The sequence below is a fragment of the Protopterus annectens genome, chromosome 14.part0 (assembly GCF_019279795.1).
Source record: "Protopterus annectens isolate FY-2018-M chromosome 14.part0, PAN1.0, whole genome shotgun sequence".
In the NCBI taxonomy this organism is placed as follows: Eukaryota; Metazoa; Chordata; order Ceratodontiformes; family Protopteridae; genus Protopterus; species Protopterus annectens.
The window spans coordinates 840423511-840439216 of NC_056748.1; the positions used below are offsets into that span (position 1 = coordinate 840423511).

Sequence of the window (15706 nt, forward strand, 5' to 3'; positions counted from 1 at the left end):
CTCGGGGAAGGAGAGGCAGTGGTGGAAAAGCATATACTGTTAGATTGTTCCAGCTGAATGATAGGGCGTCCACTTTCCATGCCTGCTTCTGGTAAATCCTTGTGCAAAATCTCTGCAATTGACAGCTGAGGGGAGGCAAATAGATCTATGTCTGGACATCCCCATTTCCTTATTATGCTGAAGACTTGTGGATCCAGTTTCCATTCGTGGGGATCTATGATGTTTCTGCTTAGTTCATCTGCCAGAGTGTTTGTTTTTCCTGGCAGGAATTGTGCTTGCAGGTGAACTTGAAAAGCCAATGCTGTGTCACATAAGGCCATTGCTTGTCGGCACAGGGGATAGGAATGTGTACCTCCCTGCTTATGTACCACATGACCGTAGTGTTGTCTGTCTTTAATCAGTAACTGTCCTGGATGAAGCAGGTCCTTGAAGGCTGTCAGGGCATTTTGAATAGCAAGCATTTATTTTTGATTGATGTGAAGATACCTCTGGTTTGCAGGCCATGTGCCCTGAATACATTTTCCTGCCATATGGGCCCCCCAGGCATAATCCGATGCATCCATTGTCAGTGGCTGTCTGGCTGTGGGTAAACTGAATGGCAGACCCTTGCTGTGGTGACAGGCTTCTTCCTACCATTGAAACTTCTGTTGTAGGCAGGGAATGAGTGCAATTACTGTCTCCAGGCTGTGGCAATGCTGAGTCCAAACACTTTTCAGATACCATTGTAGTTTCCGCATATGCAGTCTGGCATATGGAATTAGTAGAATGTTGGATGCCATGAAACCCAAGGCCTGCAGGATTTCCTTTGCAGATAGTGGGTTTTTGTTGCCAAGTTCTTGAAGTAAGTAGTCAGCTGTTTTTGTTTGTCTGGCATGAGATAAGCCATCTGGGCAGTTGTATTTAAGCTTGCACCCAGGAATATTATCTCTTGAGAGGGCACTAGTTTTGATTTCTTTTAGTTTATTGTGTACCCTAGGCCACTTAATAATCTTTTTACAAACGCCAGATGCTTTAGAAGAGTGTCTTTGTTCTCTGCTTCAATTAGGCAGTCGTCTAAGTAGGAATATATTTGAATTCCTTTTTGTCTGCAAAACGCAATTACTGCTGCCAGGAATTTTGTAAAGACCCTGGGCGCAGTAGATACGCCAAAGGGTAGTGCAGAGAATTGGTAATGCATTGAGCCAGCTATGAATCTGAGGTATCTTCTGCAAGACTGTCTGATTGGGACATGCAGGTATGCCTCTTAGGTCCAAAGTTACAAGCCAAGCCCTCTTGCTCAGCATGGGCAATAGCTGCTGAAGAGTCAACATCTTGAATTTTGGAACTTGCAGAAACGTATTTAGTATAGACAGGTCCAGAATTGGTCTCCAGGTTTTGCCCTTCCTGGGCACTAGCAAAAGTCTGGAGTAAAATCCTTGCCCCTGCTCTTGTTGTGGTACTTGCTGAATGGGGCTGTAATTTGTTTTTGTGCCTCTGCCCATTGATTGTGTGGCAGGTCTAGCATGCCCTTTGACCTTGGGTCGAGTGTGGAAATGGAACCTGTAAGCCTTGGGACACTATGTTCAAAACCCATTTGTCTTGGGTAACGATTTGCCAATTTGATGAAAAACGTGCTAGTTTTCCCCCTAAGGGGGCTGTCAAAAGAAAACTGTTTGTATCTGGTAGAGGAAAGTCATTGGGACTGTTTCCTGTAAGGTTGTGATTTGTCTTCTCCACCTTTGGAGGTAGGAGCACCCCATTGTTTAGGCCTGTATGAGCCTTGGGGCGGAGATCTGCCTCTGGGACGCCTGTATCTGCCTCTTTGTGGTTTGCCTGAGACTGGAAAGGACCAATTTTTAGAAGGCCAGTTCCTGCTAAACCTGGGCGGCTGTACCTGTAAGAAATCCTTGACAGACTGTGTGGATTTTGCTTTATCTTCCATTTTTTTCAACACCTCTTCTGCTTTAGTACCGAAGTATCATGCTGTAATGGTGCATCTAATAATTTTGCTTTAACATGATCAGGCAGATTTTGTTCCTTTAACCAGGCATGCCTTCTAATAACAGGACCTGTAACAGCGGCCCTGCAAGAGGCATCCAGTGAATCATAACCAAAATGCAAAGTACGCTTTCCCACTTGTTCAGTTGCATGCAATAAATCCTGCAATTCCTTGTTCTCTGAACATTCAGTATCTGTCAACATTTTCTGTTTAAGTAAAGACATTAAATACTGCTGATATTTAAGCATATGAAATTGGCATTTTAAAGCCCTTACAGCCAGGGTAGCAGAAGTGTAAACTTTTCTCCCCCATCTGTCTAGAGCCCTAGAATCCCTATCAGAGGGGACAGGGTTTTTTGCAGTGGAAGCTTTAACCCCCTTGGGACCCTGAGATATAGTTTCTGGGTCAGCAGCGGGGTTTTTATATAGGAATTTATGAGAATCCGGGACCCTGTAATATCTGTCTGGCTTAGCATGTGCAGGGAGTAGAGAGTGAGGGGACAGCCCGGACTCTGAAAATACATCTACAATGTCTAGAACAGGTGGAATAGCAAGGGGTCTGTGCTGAGGAAGAAGCAGGAAGTCTCTGGGCCTTTTCTTAGATTCAGAGTAATCTTGGCTCTCCCAGTGGAAATGCTCCCTCATAGTATGCAGTGTTTCCCCAAAAGAATAGTCCTCAGGAGGAGAGGCTGAAGGAATGGATTCTTCAGCATCAGAATCCTCATAAGGAAGCATGGAGTAATCCTGTTCAGAAGAGGAATCAGAGGAAACAGAAACCTGATCAGAAGAATCATACACTGTCTCTTGCCTAGGCCTCTTATCAGGAGGGGGATGGGAACCCCTGATCAAGGTAATTAGGTCTTCGGCCATTTTGAGTATCTGATTTTTAGGCATAGAAGTCTGAATAGGAGAATGCTGTACTTGTTTCTTTGTCTTTAAAGCTGCTTTAGTCTTTGAAGCTGAAGATGGCTTAACATATAGTTGAGTAGGTCTGAAGACACCCTCAGAAGCAGATGCCTGCTCAGCGGCTCCAGACCCATCTGAGGGATTGATTTCAGAGTGTCCAATACCTTAAGTTTCCAGAGGCCCAGTCGGCTCCACGTGGGAGTCGGTAGCAGGTGCCAGGGGCTGCAAAAGTGCCTCACTGAGAACCGGCGACTGGCCTATCCTTGTCCTTGCGTTTTTTGTAAGCTCCGGTTCTTGGCTGTTCCGCCGGCATTATATAATTAAATCTTCGGCCAAAGTAATGAAATGCAAAATCGAACAGACGCTTGATAGTGCGTTGGTTAAATCTAGCACAAAACCGACAGCTAGCAACGTTATGATTAGGGCCTAGGCAAGGAATACAGTAAGAATGAAAATCCTTATGAGGTATTTGCTTCCCACAAGAAATACAATTGTTAACTTTTTCTGACCTCGTCTGGAGCAAGAAAAAAGTTTCCCCAACGGGGTACTTAGCTTTAATGAAGACTTTGGTTCCGAAATTCAGCTTTTAAAATCTCAGGTGTCGGCCGACCGGCACTTGCGAACTGCTTTTGCTTCGGGCACTGCGCGGCAAGAAAGACTGAAGAAAATGGTGTCGGCTGCATCTTTTATACCCCTGGCGCACTGATGTCAGGGAAGAGGTGACAGCAACCAACACCGAACTTAGACTTTGGAATTCTGGCCGACTGTGGGTAGCCTGCCAGCAGGATAACGCAAGAGTAATGACTGCAACAGTGAAACACGATGAACATCCAACTTATCTGAAGTAATGAGGTACCAGTTTTTTTTTTGAACGGGGATAGTCTTCCTCCCATCTGTTCTGGGGGTTGGGGTAGGGGAAAGGGTCATTTCTGCTCTCTGCCAAGCCCCTGTGGTGTAGAACACCCCTGCCCAGCAGCTCCTGAGGATCACTGCCTATGCCTTTGTGATTGCTGCTGTCTTTGAAACCTTTCCCTAAGAGTCTTCTGCTGTCCGCCTTTTGACTGAGAAGGGAAGGACCAGTGTTTAGTGGGAAGATTTCTACTAAACCTACGAGGACGTGGAGGAAGTCCTTGATAGCACAGATTTTGCTTTATCTTCCATCTTTTTAGCACAGCCTCAGCCTCTAACCCAAGAAGGAAGTCCTTATCCAGGGGTGCATCTAGAAGTTTTGATTTGACATGATCTGTTCCCCAAGTCAAACATGTCTTCTAATGACACAGATGGATAAAGTAGCTCCATAGTATCATAGCCACAGTGTAAAGAGTGTCCAGTCATGTGGGAGCTGGAATGGCAAAGGTCCAACAATTCTTTAGACATGCTCCTGTCCCCCAGGGAGGAAATCTTCTGTTTCATTTAATCTAAAATACTTTGTTGGTATTTTATCAAATGAAACTGGCAGTTAAGGGCTCTTCATGCCTAGGGTAGTGGAGTGTAGACTTTTCTTTTTGCTCCCTTGGGGCCTGCAGTGGCAACTTCTGGGTCAGCAGAGGGGTTTTTGAAGAGGTATTTGATTCCAGCACCATGTGATACCTGTCTGGTTTTCAAAGTGCTGGGGGTAGAGAGTTTGGGTTCAAGGAAGAGTCCATAAAAAAATCCTCTACCACCTCCAATACAGGAGGAATAGCCAAAGGTCTGTGTTCTGGTAGGTCAAGGAGCTCCCTACCTCTCTCTCTAGATTGTGGGCATTTTTGTGGCTCCCATTGAAAATGTTCTCTCATGGTATGAGAATGTTTCCCCAAATGTGATGCCTATGGGAGGTGAGGCTAATGGTAGATTCACCTCAGAATCTGAATCCTCAAATGAAGTCCACCATGTCCCAAGATGCTCACTCTGCATTCCTTGAGACATTGGAAAATATAAAGGTCCTACCCAACACCATAATACTGGGTGATTTCAACTACCCTGGTATAGACTGGGCGAACTACCAATGTTCCAGCTCCTATGCTCAGCGATTCATAGAATTTATAAATTCAAATGCCCTTGAACAACTTATATGTTCCCCCACTAGAGGGGACAACATATTGGATTTAATCATCACAAATATGGGCGCCCATTGTACCACACCCATCATCACTCCCTCCTTCGTCAGATCCGACCACAAACTGATAACCCTAGACATCCTCACCCCTCCACCTCCCCCAGTCAAAGAAACCATAGTCAAAAACCTTTCCAAAGCAAACTTCAAACTACTTGCATCCTAATTGGAAAGCTTCACTATCCCCCTGGAGAAGGATAATGATATCCAGGATGCGGAATCCTACACCAAGGCACTCTATATGCATCTTCAGGATTGCATGGACCGTGCTATCCCAAATAAAACCAAGACTCCTTCCTCAAGCAAGAAGAAACTAGTCTGGTGGACCCCAGCCATAAGCAAACTTTACAATAAAAGGAGGAGACATACAAAAAAAGGCCAAATCTCAAGTAGAAAAATCATCCCTGATCAGCATTAGTAAAAAATTGAGGGCCCTCATCAAGTCAACTAAAGCTAATTTTGATAAGAAAGATGCCAAGGATAACCATAAGGCCTTCTATGGCTACGTCAAAAACCTAAATGGCAACGCTCAGGTCTGTTCTGAGCTAGTACAAAATGGAACAAAATACACCGACCCTTCTGACATTGCCAACATCTTGGCAGACAGGTAGAGTGCAAATTCCCCCCCCAAACACACCTACAGGGCCTGTTACCATTCCAGGGGATTGTGTTAGTCCAATTATTACTGACACGTTGGTTAACAAGGCTCTATCTAAAGACAAAAACACTGCCTACATGGGACCAGATGGTGTCCCAGGCTGTGTCATACACGAGCTCCAAAAGGAATTAACCCCGCACCTTAATACCCTGTTCAGTCTCAGCCTCTCCACAGGATATGTGCCCATAGAATGGCGCACGGCAAAGGTGGTCCTGCTACACAAGGGTGGGGCCACAACTGACCCTGGGAACTACTGACCAATAAGCCTGACCAGTCTGATCTGTAAGGCTATGGAGCGAATCATTATGGAACTCATAAATGGAGAGATTGGGAACCTCCAGTCGCTGGACCCCACACAGTTCGGCTTCAAGGGCAGATCATGTCTCCCGAACCTGGTGGATTTCTTTGAGAGTGTTACTCAGGCTATAGATAAGGGAAAGGAGGTACACACGGCTTACCTTGACCTTGCTAAACCATTTGACACCACTCCCCATTCGGGTAATATTGATAAGCTCACCAGCCTGGGCATAAACCCTTACGTTACAAGATGGATTGCAAACTGGCTCTCAGACAGATCCCATAAAGTAAGAGTAGCGGGATCTATGTCCGAATCCAGACCAGTAACGAGTGGTGTGCCTCAGGGCTCTGTTCTGAGGCCCCTTATGTTTGGCATATACTTCTCAAAAGTACAGGCAAGCACAGAAGGGCTGTGGCTGACCAAATCTGCGGACAACTGCAAACTGGGTGCTATAATAGAGTCTCCGGCCGACAGAGATCCTCCAGAAGGGCCTAAATGAGACTGATGCATGGTGTCAAAGCCATGGTCTCAAGCTAAATGCAAAAAAAATGCGTAGTAATCCCCTTTGGAAAAAACAGAGTAACCGCAAACTACAACATAGGAGGTAATCCCCTAAAATCTGAAGAAGAAATAAGGGATCTAGGGACCCAAGTAGATAGTCAGCTTTCCTTTGATAACCATGTTGCCAAAGTGGTTAGAAAATTCTTCTATGTGACCCATCTGATTACGAAAGGATTCGCATCAAGATCTAAGGATGTAATGGTGCTGCTCTACACTTCCCTCATCAGACCCATTATTGAGTACAATGCACCAATTGGAATATACCTGGCTATACATCTCCAGCAGCTGGAGAGACCACAGAGATACCTAACCAAGAGGATTACTGGCCTCAAACAGTTGCCCTATGCAGCACGACTGAAAAAGCTAAGACTGTTCTCTGCTGCACACCGCTTTCTCAGAGGCGATCTTTGTCTAAAGTACAGAGCCATGTCCAACCCAGAATTGTTGAACATGCTCCATCTTAGCAAAACCAAATCTACTCGAGCTACACGCTTCTAGGGATATAAACCTCAACACAACAATGAACAGAACATGCTGGAGGGATAGATTCCCTTCGCAGAGACTTCCCTTACTAAGGAACAGAGTCGCGATATACATAAGACAGAGCCCCTCACTATCACTCTTCAAGAGGAACCTTGATGAGTGGATGGGTAACAAAGTTCACACCGGGGATCAGACCAACAGCACTACTAGATAGGGGCCAAGGGTACTAGCTGCTAGTACAAGGGTCTAGGGAAAGTACAGTTTTGTACCTACCATAAATGTAGATGTTCGAGTGTCTTCACTGCTGCAGTCATTACACTTGGGTTATCCTGCCGTCAGGCGGTTCCGCAGTCGGCCAGAGTTCGAAAGTCTTGGTCCAGTGTCGGTTGTTATTACTTCTTCCCTGACGTCAGTACGCCAGGGGTATATAAGATGCAGCAGATGCCATTTTCTTCATTTTTCTTGCCCCAGATGTCATGTGCCCCCAAGAAGGTAGGTAATACATATTGCTAATAAAACATACAATAAGGCAAAAACAAAACCTTCAGTAACCAGCAAATACACCACATAGGTAGTATAGGGTTGAAAGGTAGAGAAGTCCCAGCTAAGAAAGAGGGGATGGCGGGTGGGTAACTGGACTGCAGCAGTAAAGACACTCAAACATCTACATTTATGGTAGGTACAAAACTGTACTATGTTCATGGTGTTTCACTGCTGCAGTCATTACACTTGGGTTGAATCCCAAAGCTGAGTCAGGATGGCTGGTTCTATAGAGGATTAGGTGTGGCTATGAGGCCCTGCAGCGCTGCAGTGGCAAAGCCAGCTCCAGATCTAGAATAAAGTGGTAATGCTTGGTAAAGGTGTGCACTGAACTCCACGCTGCAGCTTCCAAGATATCTTTGGTAGGTACTCCTCTAAGGTAGGCAGTAGAAGTGGCTGTTGCCCTGGTGGAATGTGGTCTAATGTTACTAGGTACAGGTTTCCCATGCTGTGTGTAGCAGAACCGGATACAGTGTCCTATCCACTTTGAAATGGCCTGCTTTGAAATGGCCTTTCCCTGTGATCCTGCAGCATATGCTACAAACAATTGCTCAGTTTTTCTGAAAGCTTTTGTTTTGTCCAAGTAGAAACGTAATTGTCTGTGTATGTCCAAGGAATGCAGAAGTCTCTCCCCTTTATTCTGGGGATTTGGATAAAAAGTTGGCAAGTTAATAGTTTGATTAAGAGCCACACTGGATACCACCTTAGGCATAAAAGAGGGGTTTGTTCTTAAAGAAACCCTGTCTTGGTGAAAAATGATGCAAGGCTCCACTGCCATTAGCGCCTGTAGCTCTGAGACTCTTCGTGCTGAGGTTATTGCCAGAAGCAGGGCAGTTTTCCATAATACATATTTTAATTCTGCTGAATTGGCTGGCTCAAAAGGAGGTAAAGTGAGTTTTTCCAAGACAAAATTGAGGTCCCAAGTAGGTGTTGGTGCTCTCCGGGGCGGTCTTATGTTTTTAGTCACTCTGAGGTACTGCTTTAGAAATGGATGAGAGAAAATAGGAGGATCTGTGTTGTAATGAGCCGAGATGGCAAAGGCGTGGATCTTAATGGACGAGAACAATAGTCCTTTGTCCAGCATCTCAGTTAAGTATTGTAATATCTGAGGAATATTTGGGACAAGAGGGTGAAGGCTTTGAGCCTGGTTCCAGGCACAGAATCTCTCCCACTTTTCTGAATAAGATTTCCAGGTGCTAGGCCTCCTGGCCTCCAAAATGACACCCATAACAGCTTTAGAGAAAGGTGTTGTCTGCTTGACTAATGAATCTGCCATGCAGCCAGGTTTAAGGATTTGAGCTGACTGTGCAGGATTTGATTGTTTTGTTGAGTTAGAAGGAGCGGAGTTTGAGGTAAAAACCATGGTGGGCCTTGAGCTAAGTTCTTTAAGATTGGGTACCAGTGCTGGCGTGGCCTATCTGGAGCAATCAGGATCATCTGTGGTTTTTCTTGTCTGGCTTTTAGGAGTACCTTTGATAGGAGAGGCAGTGGTGGGAAGGCATAAACTTTTAGACTTTTCCAGCTGAGCGAGAGAGCATCCACTTTCCATGCTTGTGTGTGATAAGTCCTTGTGCAGAATTTTTGTAGTTGGCAATTCAGTGGGGAGGCAAAAAGATCTATGTCTGGGCACCCCCATTTTTGCGTTATCATGCTGAAGACTTGTGGATTTAATTTTTACTCGTGAGGATCCATGATGTTTCTGCTTAAGTCATCTGCCAGAGTACTTTTCTTTCCTGGCAGGAATTGTGCTTGCAGATGAACTTGATAAGTTAGAGCTGTGTTCCACAAGGTCATGGCTTGTCTGCCTAGGGAGTAAGAATGAGTGCCCCCCTTGCTTGTTTATGTACCACATAACTGTGGTGTTGTCGTCTTTAATAATATTTGTCCTGGAAGCAGAAGGTCCTTGAAAGCTCTTGGGGCATTTTGTACAGCCAACATATCTTTTTGATTGATGTGAAGATGCATTTGGTCTGTGGTCTACTTGCCCTGAATACATTTTCCTGCCATGTGTGCTCCCCAGGCATAATCCGAAGCATCTGTTGTTAAAGTCTGCCTGGCTGTGGGTAGAGTGAAAGGCTGACCCTTGTTGAGGTGACATGCCTGTTGCCCACCATCGAAACTCCTGTTGTAGGCAGGGAATTAGTGGTATTACGTGACTGTGACAGTGTTGAGTCCAAACACTTTTTAGGTACCATTGTAATTTCCTTATATGCAGTCTGGCATATGGGATTAGCAGTATGCAGGATGCCACGAATCCCAAGGCCTGTAGAATTTTTCTTGCAGGGAGTTGGGTCTTTGTTGCCATCAATTAAAAATACTGAGTCAGTTTGTCCTTGTTTGTCTGGCATGGGATAAGCCATCTGGGCCGTTGTATTTAAGCTGGCACCCAGGAATATTATCTCTTGTGTGGGCACTAGTTTTGACTTCTTTTCGTTTACTGGGTACCCTAGGCAAATTAGCAACCGTTTTACAAACGCCAGATGCTTTAGAAGAATGTCCTTGCTCTCTGCTTGAATAAGGCAGTCGTCCAGGTATGGATATATTTGAATTCCTTTTTGTCTGCAATATGCAATTACTGGTGACAGGCACTTTGTGAAGACCCTGGGTGCAGTAGATAAGCCAAAGGGCAGTGCAGAGAATTAGTAATGCATTGAACCAGCTATGAAATCTGAGGTATCTTCTGCAATTTTGTCTGATAGGGACATGCAGTTATGCCTCTTTGAGGTCCAAAGTAACAAGCCAAGCCTTCTTGCCCAGCATGGGAAGAAGCTGCTGTAGTGTCAACATTTTTGAATTTCGGAACATCCAGTTAAGTATTTAGAGTAGAAAGGTCTAGTATGGGTCTCCAAGGCTTTGTCCTTTCTGGGGACCAGGAAAAGTCTTGAGTAAAATCCTTGTCCTTGTTCCTGCTGTGGCACTTTTTGAATAGCTCTCATGTCCATGAGGGCTGTAATTTGTTTTTGTGCCTCTGCCCATTGATTTTGTGGCAGGTCTGGCATTCCTTTTAGCCTTGGGTAGAGTGTGAAAGTGGAACCTGTAACCTTGAGACACAATATTCAGAACCCATTTGTCTTGGGTGATTGTTTGCCAATTTTGAGAGAAAAGTGCTAGTTTTCCCCCTAAGGGAGCTGCCAAAAGAGAAGTGCTTGGCATTCGAAGGGGGAAGTCACTGGGACTGTTTTCTGTAAGGTTGTGACTTGTCTTCACCTCCTTTTGGGGTTGAAGCACCCCACTGTCGTGGTCTGTAGGAGCCTTGGGGCGGAGAGCTGCCTCTTTGTGGTCTGTCTGACACTGGAAAGGACCAATTCTTTGAAGGCCAATTTCTGCTAAATTGAGGTGGCTGTGCCTGTAAGAAATCCTTCACTGTTTGCATAGATTTTGCCTTATCCTCCATTTTCTTTAATACCTCTTCTGCCTTAACACCAAATAAAATATCCTGCTGTAAAGGAACATCCAATAATTTTGCCTTAACATGATCTGGTAAACCTTGTTCTTTTAACCAGGCATGACTTCGAATCACAGATCCTGTAACTGCTGCTCTACAAGAAGCCTCTAATGAATCAAAACTACATTGTAGAGTATGTTTTCCCACTTGTTCAGCTGCATGCAATAAATCCTGCATTCCCTTATAATCAGGATGTTCTGAACTTGTAATCATTTTCTGCTTTAACAGAGACATTAAATATTGTTGGTATTTAAAAATGTGAAACTGGCAATTTAAAGCTCTCACTGCTAAAGTTGCAGAAGTGTAAACTTTCTTCCCCCATCTGTCTAACGCTCTAGAATCCCTGTCAGAGGGAACTGGATTTTTAGCCGTGGAAGCCTTTACCCCCTTTGGGACCCTGTGAAATAGTTTCTGGGTCAGCAACAGGGTTTTTATAAAGAAATTTGTGGGAGTCAGGGACTCTGTAGTACCGGTCTGGCTTGACTGGAGCAGGGGGTAAAGAATCAGGATTTAAACTTGATTCAGAGAACACATCATCCACAATATCTAACACTGGTGGAATATCAAGGAGTCTGTGCTGAGGCAATAAAAGAAAATCTCTGAGCCTTTTCTTGGATTCTGAGTAATCCTGGCCCTCCCAATGGAAATGCTCCCTCATGGTATGTAAAGTTTCCCCAAAAGAATAATCCTCAGGAGGAGAGGCTGAAGGGAGGGTGGCATAATGGTTAAGGCGGTTACCTTACATGCACAAGGTGCAGGGTTTGATTCTCACATGGGGTAATTGGCTAGGCTTCAAATGGCCCACAAGGGCAATTAGCCTATAGTAATCTATGAACCTATGATTGATTCTTCAGCATCAGAATCCTCATGGGGGGGTAAAGAGTATCCCCGGTCTGAAGAGGTATCAGAATATATGGAAACCTGGTCAGAGGAATCATAGTCTGTATCCTGCCTAGGCCTTTTATCAGGAGGGGGATGGGTACCCCTGATCAGAGTAATTACATCATCGGCCATTTTGAGCATCTGTTTTTTAGGCATGGAGGCCTGTCCAGAATGCTGTACTTGCTTCTTTGCCTTTAATAGAGTTTTAGGCTTGGCTGTAGTTTTTATGGTAAGCTGTGAAGGTCTGAAAACACTCTCAGAAGTCGATGCCTGCTCAGCGGCTCCAGACCCATCTGAAGGGTTAGTCTCCGTAGGCCCAACACCTTGAGTATCCAGAGGCGTAGTCATCTCCACGTAGGAGTCGGAGGCGGCCTGTGGCTCTGAGGTAGTGGGTGTCAGGGGCTGCAAAAGCACCTCAGAGAACCAGCGAACCGGCGACTGGCCTAGAAGAGGCTTCGTCATCAGTTTTGGGCCTCGGATGCCTGTCCTTACCCTTGTCTTTGTGTTTTTTTTGTGTAATCCGGTCATCGGTTATTCCGATGGCATGGTATAATTAAATCTTCGACCAAAGTAATGGCGAGCAAAATCAAACTGACGTTTAATAGTGCGTTTTGTTAAATCTAGCACAAAACCAACAACTAGTGATGTCGTGGTCTGGGCCTAGGCATGGAATACAGTAAGAATGAAAATCCTTATGAGGTATTTGCTTCCCACAAGAAATACAATTATTAGCTTTTACTGACATCGGTCTGAGGCAAGAAAAAGTTTCCCCAATGGGGTATTTAGCTTTATTGAAGACTTCGGTTCTGAAATTCGAATTGAAAATCTCAGGAGTCGGCCGACCGGCACTTGCGAACTGCTTTTGCTTCGGGCACCGCACGGCAAGAAAGACTGAAGAAAATGGTGTCGGCTGCATCTTATATACCCCTGGCGCACTGACGTCAGGGAAGAAGCAACAGCAACCGACGCCGGACACAGACTTTGGAACTCTGACAGACTGCGGGACCGCCTGACAGCAGGATAACCCAAGTGTAATGACTGCAGCAGTGAAACACGATGAACATCTACTAAAGGAGAGGTGAATACCACACAACGTGGCTGGGCTAATATATGCCTTCGGGCAGATAGCCCAGTACCAACCTATGAACCTAGAAGTAAGGTATGGTCCCTCCTCAAAGACGGACCCTTCCTGGTCAGAATCCTCATGTGATTCCAAGGATTCAGAGAAAACTTCAGGGGTAAGACCCCTCTTCCTTTTCCTTGGGGAAGACTCCAAAGGGGGTTGCCTAGCTCTGACTAAGGAAATGACGTCCTCAGCTAACCTGACCAGGTCTTGCTGATAACCTGCTGAGTGAGAGCTGGTAGGCCTAAACATGGGACCTGAGGTAGAACCCTTCTTAGAAACAGCTTTAGCCTTGGGCCTAGGTACATCCACCAACCTGAGACCAGTCTTCCTTGTAAGGTAGAACTGATGCAGGCTGATGCCATGAAGGAATGTCGCTGGAACAAGATTGCTCGTCAGAAGCAAAGGTCTGTTGAGAAATGCCGGACCAAATCAACTAACTGAAAGAAAAGGTCTGTATAGAAGTTAAGCAACCTGAATACATGTCAGACTCCATAAGGGTCTTGACAGAGGTCTGCGCCACCCAAAAGGAATGCGAAAGCACCTAGTCTTCCTCAAGTAATAACGAGCCTTGGAGGACTGGCAGACAGTAAATGGTCGTTGTCCAAGGCCTTAAGCCTGGGTCTTTTTTTTCTTTGTCTTTCTTGCACTTAAGGAGTTTAACCTTGGGAAGAACAGTGGATGCCATCCAACAATGTGCGGAAGATTGCAAACGAAGATGACTAGCTAAGATTTCGGCCCTAAGCCTGACAGCCCTAGAACTGAAACACATGCAAAAATGACAACTAGGGACGTCGTAATTCAGGCCTAGACAGATGACAATTTAAGTATGGAAGTCCCTGTGTGAGATTTGCTTACCACTGCAGAGGAAATTGTTAAACTTATCTGACATGAATTAGAGCAAGAGAGAGAGAGCTCCCCACTGGGGTACTTAGTTTTGGAAGACTTCTTTCTGGTGTGGAAAAACTGATGCACTGAAACACTGCTTCAGGCTCTGACAGCAAAAAAAAAATGATGCAATGGCATCATCTGGCTCCCTTTACACCCAAACTTACTAACATCAGGGAAGGGCATACGTCAGCCTTAGGAGGAGGGAGACTTTTACTCTGGTAGTCGGGACCGGCCAAGGGCTTCCACAGCAGGAAATCCCAAAAGTCAGAACTGCAGCAGTGAAAGACTTAGAACATCTACACTGACTATATCACTGGCCTGTCCCTATCCTCAGCATCATACAAGTTTGAGTGATGACCTCTGCTTTGCATACACAGCCTCAACAGATCCTATCCTGTCTGACCTACTGCACATTTGCAACTCCAATGGTGACAAACACCTGCTCAAGAGATCTTGATCTCTTCTACAACACAAACAGAACATGCTGAAGATACACATGTACTAGAGAATTTCACTTCTGTGGAATAGTCTTGCTCTCTACATAAAACAAAGTACTTCCCCCTTACTCTATTCAAATGTAGTTTGGATAAATGGATGGGAAACCACAAATGCATCCCTGAAGTAGCACCCTTATCCCTTATGAAAAGGGTTAATATGTAAACATTCGGCTTGCTCTGGGTTATTCGTATTTAAATTATGATGGCTAAAAAACTTCAAGGGAGTGCATGCCTAGGCTTCTAAAGATCCTCTAGTTTCAGCAGCCTAGTAAGAAACAAGGTAACTATAAAACTAACCCATTTTTTTTTAATTCTCTATGATCTGTATTATTTACCCTAACTGAAAAGCCATGTGTGAAGAATTAGGTAAAGGTTTGCCATGTCAAAACGGTACCCCTCTGAACAACATCAAACAAGCATCATTTAAATTGCTCAACATGTTTCACACTAACAGATGCAAAATAGTTACACTATGGGAAAGATAATTTGGTACTGCTCTTCTGACCAGCCTCATACCTCCTGAGATGTATACATCAGAAGCTGCACCATATAAGCTGAGCAGCACAGAAGCTTAAACAGTGCTCATTAAGTGTGTTTTAAAACAACACTACATGAATATTTAAAATGGAAGATTGGAAATCATATGCACTACATTCCTTAAAGTCTGTCTCAGAACAAACAGATTAAAAACAAAGTTTACCAATGGAGGATTACAGGTGGCAAAGACTACTTATCCCAAGGTCTTAAATATGCCACTGTAAGTCTTGTACTTTTAAGGCAAACGTGCTAAGTGCAGGACAGCGGTGAAAGATGCTAACAAACAGCATACTAAGCGCTACACTACGTTGTCACCATCCATATAAGGTCTGTAAATGCAACACTCCAATCATCTCTAATGCATGGCACCTAATTCTGTTCTACATGGATATTCAATGTGGAGTAGAAAAGCCATTAAATTATTTTACCTCTTTATCCTCTTTTCGACAACGAAGTGTGGTTATTGCTTCTTGATTGGGTTGTATAGGCACGGTCACAGCTTTTATAACCTTAGGTGGTGGAGCAGGAGCTTTAAAGATCCCATCATCTTTAATGGATGTTGCATCTTTGGTGGATGCACTAGACTGCAATAATGAAAAAATTTGTCTGTTGGACTGTATGAGCTAAGGATTATTACAAAAGCAAAATGGTAAAGCAAAACTTAATACAGAAAAGACATATCTCAGCTTCTGGACAATTATGGAGATTTTATGTCTTGCTAAGAAGCATCTTTTTTATCAATGTCTTTACTACTACAACACAAGACTTGAATTCTCCCTACAAAGAAAACAAGCACGTACAATGACATATTAC

At 44.5% G+C, this 15706-nt stretch overlaps 1 protein-coding gene across 1 annotated transcript in view; it reads right to left on the bottom strand.

Moving 5' to 3' along the window:
• The window catches only part of WAPL (WAPL cohesin release factor), a 3318690-nt gene that overhangs the window by 1911936 nt on the left and 1391048 nt on the right, over positions 1-15706 (bottom strand). Inside the window, exon 8 of the mRNA XM_044056596.1 lies at positions 15322-15477. Within this exon, the coding sequence (XP_043912531.1) occupies positions 15322-15477 (156 nt within the window). The remainder of the gene's footprint in view (positions 1-15321; positions 15478-15706) is intronic.